Source organism: Stenella coeruleoalba, assembly GCF_951394435.1.
Source record: "Stenella coeruleoalba genome assembly, chromosome: 15".
Classification (NCBI taxonomy): domain Eukaryota; kingdom Metazoa; phylum Chordata; class Mammalia; order Artiodactyla; family Delphinidae; genus Stenella; species Stenella coeruleoalba.
The window spans coordinates 84392098-84400035 of NC_137161.1; the positions used below are offsets into that span (position 1 = coordinate 84392098).

The window sequence follows — 7938 nt, forward strand, 5'->3', positions numbered from 1 at the left end:
CTCGACTGGTCAGAGGCAGAGCCGGGACTCGGACCCAGGACTGCCTGACTTCCAGGGGTCCAGTGTTTTCGTGAACCCTCCAAATGGATCATTAAAGCCACAGGGTCAGCCCCACCCTGGTCATTTATTCGAGGAGCCCCCGTCGCACGCATGTGCAGACACCCCAGCTGCGTCCCTGCAGATGGGCCTCCCACCCGACGGCGCAGCCCAGGGGGGCAGGCCACGCAGTGTCGTCTGGTTCCTCCCCCGCCTCCTCCCCATGACAGATGACACTCCTGTGGCCAGGAGAGTGGAGACCCGGGCCTGAGCCACTGTCTGTCCCGCCCCACAGGTGCTGAGCCATCCCCCGCCCTCCTGGTGCCTAGCGCCAAGCGCCGCAGCCGGAAGACCAGCAAAGACACCGGGGAGAGCAAAGACGGGGCCGCGCCAGGGTCCGAGGAGCCCGGCGCCAAGGCCCGGGGGCGCGGGCGGAAGCCCAGCACCAAAGCCAAGAGCGGTACGTTGGCCGTGCCCGGGCCGCCGGGACCTGGGGCCTGCTGCTCACACAGGGTCTCTGCACAGACACCGCTCCCCACCTGTGCGGGAACTTGGCGCTGCAGGGCTATTTGGACCCTGTGACAGATTAGGAAACTGAGGCTCAGGGAGGCGCGTTGACCTGTCAGAGGCAGAGCCGAGATCCAGCCAGCTGTGTTCCCTCCAGAGCAAAGTGCTTTGGGTTAAGAGCCCAGGCTCCCGAGGCCCACTCTGGGGCCACCACGTGTGGACAACTAAGGCGCGAGAGCCGCTCGTCCCGAGGCCCCGAGAGGCTGCCGCCCCAGCCCCGCTCAGGACCCGGCAGAGCCGGGATGGGGACGGGCTCGCTGGTCACGAAGTCCTGGCCTCACTGGGCTGTTTCCTTCTCTCTTCTAGACAGAGCTGCCGTCCTGGAGGAGGGGGGCTCGACGGATGAGGTCCCCAGTACCCCGTTGGCCCTGGAGCCCATCAGCACCCCAGGTTCCAAGAAGAGTCCCCCAGAATCTGTGGACAAGCGGGCCAAGGCCCCCAAGGCTCGCCCAGCTCCCCGACAGCCCAGCCCAGCGCCGTCCGCCTTCACCAGCTGCCCGGCACCCGAGCCCTTTGGGGAGCTGCCGGCCCCCGCCACGGCCCTGGCCCCCACCGCCCTCGTCGCCATGCCCATCACCATGCCCGCCACGCGCCCCAAGCCCAAGAAGGCCCGGGTTGCTGAGGAGTCGGCCCCCAAGGGCGCCCGGAGGCCCGGGGAAGAGGCCGAGCTGCTCGTCAAGCTGGACCGTGAGGGCGTGACGTCGCCCAAAAGCAAGAAGGCCAAAGAGGCCCTGCTTTTGCGGGAGGACGCTGGCGCGGGGGGCTGGCAGGAGCCCAAGGGCCTGCTGGGCCTGGGCAGCTACCCTCCGGGGGCCGGCGGCAGCGAGCCCAAGGCGGCCCGGCCCAAGGCGGGGGACGGCGACCTGGCCCAGGAGCCTGGGGCCGCGCTCACGTTCGAGGACTCGGGGAGCCCCAAGAGCCCGGACAAGGGCCAGGCCGAGCAGGACGGGGCCGAGGAGTCAGAGAGCGGCGGCAGCAGCAGCGGCGGCAGCAGCAGCGACAGCGGCAGCAGCAGCAGCAGTTCTGAGACGGAGGGAGAGGAGGACGGCCAGGGCGGCGGCGGCCGGAACTGCAGCGCCTCCAGCTCAAGGGCCTCCTCGTCGTCCTCGTCCTCGTCCTCCTCGTCGTCCTCTTCGTCCTCCTCGTCCTCATCGTCGTCCTCCTCGTCCTCGTCGTCCTCCTCGTCCTCTTCGTCCTCCTCCTCGTCTTCGTCGTCCTCCTCGTCGTCGTCCTCTTCGTCCTCGTCCTCTTCCACCACGGACGACTCTTCCTGCAGCTCAGACGACGAGGCCGCCCCTGTCCCGGCAGCCGGGCCCTCCGCCCCGCCGGCCCTCGCCAGCAAGGCGCCCAAGCAGGCAGCCAAGGCCCGCTCCTCGGCCCACTCTGCAGGCAAGAAGGCGCCGGCGCCCGCGCCCCAGGCCCCCCCGCCGCAGCCCCCGCAGCCTGTGCAGCCCAAGGCCCAGGCCGGGGCCAAGAGCCGGCCCAAGAAGAGGGAGGGCGTCCACCTCCCCACCACCAAGGAGCTGGCCAAGCGGCAGCGCCTGCCGTCGGTGGAGAACCGGCCCAAGATCGCCGCCTTCCTGCCCGCCCGGCAGCTCTGGAAGTGGTTCGGCAAGCCCACGCAGGTAGCTGGGGGCGGGGTCGTCCCCACGTGTCTTTCTCTGGCCTCCCAGCAGCCCCACGGCGGAGAGTCGGGGTGACGGGTGTGGAGTCCGTCTGACTCCCCCAGAGTCCTGCCCCTCACACAGCAGCACTGCCTCTGGTCCCCGGGACCCAGACCCACCCTCTGCGGGACCCACTTACCGCGCAGGCCTTCAGCTGCCATGCCGCAGGGTCTCAGAACCGCGCGGCCACACAGCCTGAGTTTCTTTGCTTTTGCTTCATTTTCCGCTGAAAACGAATGGCTCAAGGCTTCTGGTTGGCTAATTAGCAGTCACAGCAGAAGGTACTTTCTTGCCCTCTCTTGGCCGGGCTGGGTCACTGCCTGCCCCTGAGCTAATCAGTGTGGCCCACAAGGCAGAACGTTCTGGTTGACCGGGTCTGAGTCGTGTGGCCACCCCTGTAGTAGGTGGGTGTGTGTTCTCCAGGAGTCCTCCATGCCCCCCCATGCCTTGGGCACACGCAGACACGCACGTGTACACACACAGATGCATGCATATACACGCACACACGAGAAGCTTCTGTGTGCAGAAGGGGGACAGCCTGGAGGCCACCAGTCCATCCCATGCCCCTGGGCAGGAAGAGCCAGGCTCCTTGTCTCCGGGTGCAGCCCGTCTGGTTTCCCCACAGCGTCTGCCGCCCTGGTCCACGGTCCTCCGAGGCCACGCCAGGGCCAGGCCCGGAGGAGGCACCTGGCTGGGCCTGGACCTTTTTAATGCCGGTGCCGCCAGGCAGGTTTTAGGGGCTGGGGGCTGGCAGCGATGAGCTTGCGGGGCCTCTGGCAGTGTACCGCTTAAGAAGCTTCTGGCATGTTTGCACTGTATCAGCTCCCTGGCTGCGTTAGCAAGGCCGGAGAAGTTGTAGGATGTTCTGAATCAAGACTAGCTTGGGGGTTTCTGTCTTAGCAGCAGCCTTTTAGGGCTCCCCACTGTGCCACCCAGGGTCAGTTGGATCCCCGGGGGGTTGGTGGGTGGACAACTCCACCTGCCACAGGCTGCACCCTCAAAGCCTCCTTAGAATAGGGTGGGGAACTCCCCCCTTGGTCAGGCAAGGGCTGCAGAGTGGGAAGTCGGGGAGGGTCCCCCCCGACCCCCGCAGCTCCTGCTCTCCTTCTGGTTTCCCTGCCTTTGCGGCACCGCCTTGAATCTGGGGCAGATGATCTGCTGCTCCGACCCTGCAAGGTGTGAGTTGTCGGACTTTACGTGCGTCCCCCACCCCCCGATTGCTGGCTCCAGGCTGAAAGGGCCTCTCTTAGCAGGGCCACCACTTGAGACAGCAGACTTGAATGTGCAGCTTCTTGTAGAATCTTCCCTGACGAGCCGCACTCAGACATTCCAGGCCAGCCCCTCTGGTCCCGGCAGGCACTGTATCCAGGGCCGTATCAAGGAGTGATGGCTTCTGAGCCGAGGACAGGGGTGTCCTCACTGTCCTGCCCCCACGGCGATTGGCCAGTTCCTTATCTTAGCATCTCCCACGTGCCAGTGTCAGCGTTGCTCGGGGCGTTTGCTGCTGTAGGGTCAGAGCCCAGGGCCAGAGTCTAGGGTGTTCGGCTTCAGGTACAGCTGGATCCGGGGGCCTGAGGGCTGTCTTCAGACCCACTCTCGGGCTCGTGCTCCAGGCTTGAGTTTCTCCTCCCTTCCTCTGTACTGGTCTCCTTCTCCGGCAGCCCCTCTCCTGCTGGCAACAGGCAGCCCCAGCAGCTTTCAGCTGACCTGCCAGCTCAGAAGTGACAGTAGGAAGGAGGTGTCTTTTTTAGGGTTCAAGCTAAAGTTGCTGGCGCGTCTTTGGCTTAGGTCCCGGGTGCACCCTTGAGCCAGTCACAATGGCCAGGAGAAGGATGGGATGTTTGGATTGGCCAGACCAAGTCCTGTGCTGGCCCCAGGGGCCCAAGGGGGATCTGTGAGGAGAGTGGCCGTGGATGCCTAGAAACATACCTGCTGTCAGCTGCGTTGGTTTAGAGATCTTAGCCGTCCCTGTCACCTTGAATCAGTTAGTACCATGCTTTGAACTGAAAATAATTTGAGCAGTTTACAGAACCCGTAAGAAACCTGGACATTAAAAAGTCTGTCACAGAATTCCCTGGCAGTCCAGTGGTTAGGACTCCATGCTTCCACTGCAGGGGGCACGGGTTTGATCCCTGGTTGGGGAACTAAGATCCCACTTGCTGCGATGCGGCCAAAAAAAAAGTCTCACCAGGGATCCGGTGAATTAAAAGTAGAAAAGGGACAGCTGGATAAGGTAGGGAATTAGCCTGTGGGTTTTTCTTGTTTAGACAAAAAAAGAAAGACAAAAAACGCTTTGGCGCCGCCTAGTGGCCAGTCCGAGAAGGGAAACGAGTTTTACAGGTTAGTCGAGGAGAAGGCGCGCTGGCTCCACTGGAGGGCAGAGCAGAGCTTTGCATAGGCCTGGCTTCTCCGTGTTTGCCTGGGGACAGCGACAGGTCCCAGAGCTGCCTGGCGCTGGGTTTTGGATTCTGGTGGCTGGTCTCTTCCTTCCTTGGAGCCTGCCCATCTGTGTGTCCCAGTGCCAGCCCAGGCGGGGGCACTGAGGCGGCTTCAGGAAATGTTTGTTGAGTGAATTAAAAAAAAAATCCAGCCACACTGTGGGTCTGGCAGACGTGGGCCCAGTGCTGGATCCCGCCGGGCTGGGCTCTCATCTGTTAGTGGCTTTCCTGGGGAAATGGGCGGGGGGTGGGGGGGTGGGGCGGGGCAATCGGCCGTGCCTGGGGGTTGACGCTGCCCACGCCCCACTCCCTCACCTCTGCTCGGACGCTTGCGGGGCTGACTGGTACTGAGCCCCCGCGCTGCTCAGGGTGGTGTAGACTGAGGCTGTGCCGTGAGCAAGAGGCTCTGTGACCCCGGCAGGTGTTGAGTGAACCTGCTTCGTTGTAGCTCCGACGTGCGGGGCAGCGTGGGAGGGAGCGATGTGCTCTGTCCGGAGACGCAGCCGTGTCCCCTCCTGGGACCTCCCGGTCCCTGTCTGGAAATTGGGGGCCAACAGGGGCCGCTGTGCCTCGAGGGCTGGTGTCAGGACCCAGTGGGAGGAGCAGGGATCCCGCTGGGCCCCAGCAGTGGCTGTGGCGTCTGCCGCACAGACGCTCGCGTGTGGGGCGTCCCTGGGGCCCCGCCGGCACCGCTGGCCGACACGGCTCAGCAACGGGGAGTTGGAAGTCGCTCCCAGCTGCAGGGTCCTTAGTTCACGTGGAGTCTCTCTTGGAAACCCGGTCGGCCAAGGGGATGAGCGAGGGCTCCCCGATCAGAGCAAGCAGGGGGCTTCTCCCCTGGCGCCGCTGCTGTGGAACCCCGGGGTCAGGGCGGGGGCGGGGGCGGGGCGCGTGCCCTGACCCGACTCGCCCGCCCACAGCGCCGCGGCATGAAGGGCAAGGCCCGCAAGCTCTTCTACAAGGCCATCGTGCGCGGCAAGGAGATGATCCGCATCGGGGACTGCGCCGTCTTCCTGTCGGCTGGCCGCCCCAACCTGCCCTACATCGGCCGCATCCAGAGCATGTGGGAGTCGTGGGGCAGCAACATGGTGGTCCGCGTCAAGTGGTTCTACCACCCCGAGGAGACCAGCCCGGGCAAGCGCCTCCACGAGGGCCAGGTGGGCCGGGGCCTCGGCGTCGGGCCGTGCTGGGGGGCGTGGCCGGGGCGGTCCCTCCCCTGGGGTCGGGGTCGGGGGTCAGGCAAGGCGGGGCCCGGGCTCACCGCAGCCCCCCGGTCTGCGCTCACAGCACTGGGACCAGAAGCCCGGCCGCAGCCTCCCCGCAGCCCTGCGAGCCTCCAGCCAGAGGAAGGACTTCATGGAGGTAGGAGAGCGCGCGGCGCCGGTGGGGCCTCCGATGACCCTCCCTACGCGGCCTCGGGAGGGGCCGGGCTCCCTCGGCCTCCCCGCCCAGTCTCTCTGACCCTGAGCTGCTGTTTCCTGGTCTCTCCCAGCCGCTGCCTCTGCGTCTGTCACCCTTGGTTTCTTACTCTGCAGGTCTCTGTGTCTGTTTCTTGATCTCCTAGTCTCTGGGTGTCTCCCTTGGTCTCTGTCCATCCTCGTCCTCAGCCCCACTGTGTTTCTCGAGTTCTCTCTGGGGATCTCTCCCTGGTCCTTCGGGTCTGGGAGGGGTCTTCCCCCTGACGCCCGCCCGTGTGCCCGCAGCGCGCCCTCTACCAGTCCTCCCACGTGGACGAGAACGACGTGCAGACGGTGTCGCACAAGTGCCTGGTGGTGGGCCTGGAGCAGTACGAGCAGATGCTCAAGACCAAGAAGTACCAGGACAGCGAGGGCCTGTACTACCTGGCGGGCACCTACGAGCCCACCACGGGCATGATCTTCTCTACCGACGGCGTGCCTGTGCTCTGCTGAGCGCCCGGCCCGGCGGCCCCTCCCCATCACTGCCACGGCTCGGCGGCCTCGTGCGTTGGTTGCGTGCATGCAAGTGTGCCCACGGACAGCCTGGCGCGTAAGTGTACATGTGTGTGCCCGTATGCATGCACGTGTGTGCGCACGTGTGCACACGTCCAGACCCCCTTCCTGACTCCTCGGTGCCCCCCCGAGAGGGCTCCTCGCGATCAGGGTAGGGCTCTGCCGGCCCCTCACGGGTCCCAGCACCTTGTAAGCGCTCGGCCAGGTCCCGGTGCCAACTGGGGATTCGGTGGGAGGGGGTTTCCGAGCAACCCACCTGATGCTCGCTTGGGGGGGGGGTTCCCGCTGCTTGGGGGGGGTCCTCCCAGTGCCTGGCCCCCTCGGCACGGAGCCCGCCCCGAGCCTCCCACCGTGGGATGGGGGCGCTCCCATGCCCCCCCAGCCTCAGCGACCAGGCCGGGCCTGTTCTGGGGTGCCTGCCCGGGGCCCGGCCTCCACCCTCTCAGGACGGCCTGGACTTGGGGAACAGAGCCAGGTGTGTGTGTGTGGGGGGGGTGCCCAGGAGCACCGGCCAGGCACCAGGGGGAGGGGGCTGCGTGCCCCGAGGCCCCGGGAGGGCCCACCCCACTGGTCCAGACCCTCACACTACAGACAACCCCCATGGTGCTGAAATCCTCGTCCCGGCCATACCCGGAGGGAGGCGGCAGTTCTTAACCTGTACAGTTTTATTGTACCAAGAGACTCTCCCCTGTATCATACGCCTTCAAATGGAGTCAACTTTTTAATTATATATATAAAGATAAATATATATAAATATATATAAATATAAACTTTTTAAAACTGTGAAAAAAATAGCTATGAAATTATAAAAAAAAAGCGAACACATTCTGACGTGCAGAATATTATTTTTTATTTCCTGTTAGATGAGCGTGTCTAGCACCCAGCTTCACGGGCCCCCTGTCCCAACCTCACCCCACACGCCCCCCCCGGCCCAGGTGTACTGTACTCGCCCCCAGGATGGAGAAGGACTTAGGGAGAGCAGAGGCTGAGGGAGGGGAGAGGGAGCCGGCAAGCTTGCAGCCCTGCTCAGCCCACGAAAGCACTTACAGCCCCCGCGCCTTCCGGGGGACCGGAGGCCTCGTCCAGACAATCTTAAGGGAAGGAAAAGCCAGACTTCGGTTTTGTTTTTTGGGGGAATTATTGTTTTCCTTTTTTTTTTAAGTTTCTTTTGGAATTTTGTTTGTTGGCAAATTCTGTGTGATCTTTTTCATAAAAAAAAGAAAAGAAAAAAAGCTATAATTGGAAAAGTACCGTTGTCTGGAG

General features: G+C 63.9%; 1 protein-coding gene across 7 annotated transcripts in view; it reads left to right on the plus strand.

Annotated features, from left to right (window-relative positions):
• Positions 1-7925, plus strand: part of TNRC18 (trinucleotide repeat containing 18) — an 83712-nt gene extending 75787 nt beyond the window's left edge. For all 7 annotated transcript variants that reach the window (XM_079944703.1, XM_079944706.1, XM_079944705.1 and 4 more), the window contains 5 exons: positions 332-496; positions 910-2228; positions 5626-5862; positions 5993-6067; positions 6409-7925. In XM_079944703.1, coding sequence (XP_079800829.1) covers positions 332-496; positions 910-2228; positions 5626-5862; positions 5993-6067; positions 6409-6615 — 2003 coding nt within the window. In that variant the 3' untranslated portion in view covers positions 6616-7925. The remainder of the gene's footprint in view (positions 1-331; positions 497-909; positions 2229-5625; positions 5863-5992; positions 6068-6408) is intronic.
• Positions 7926-7938: the final 13 nt, after the last annotated feature.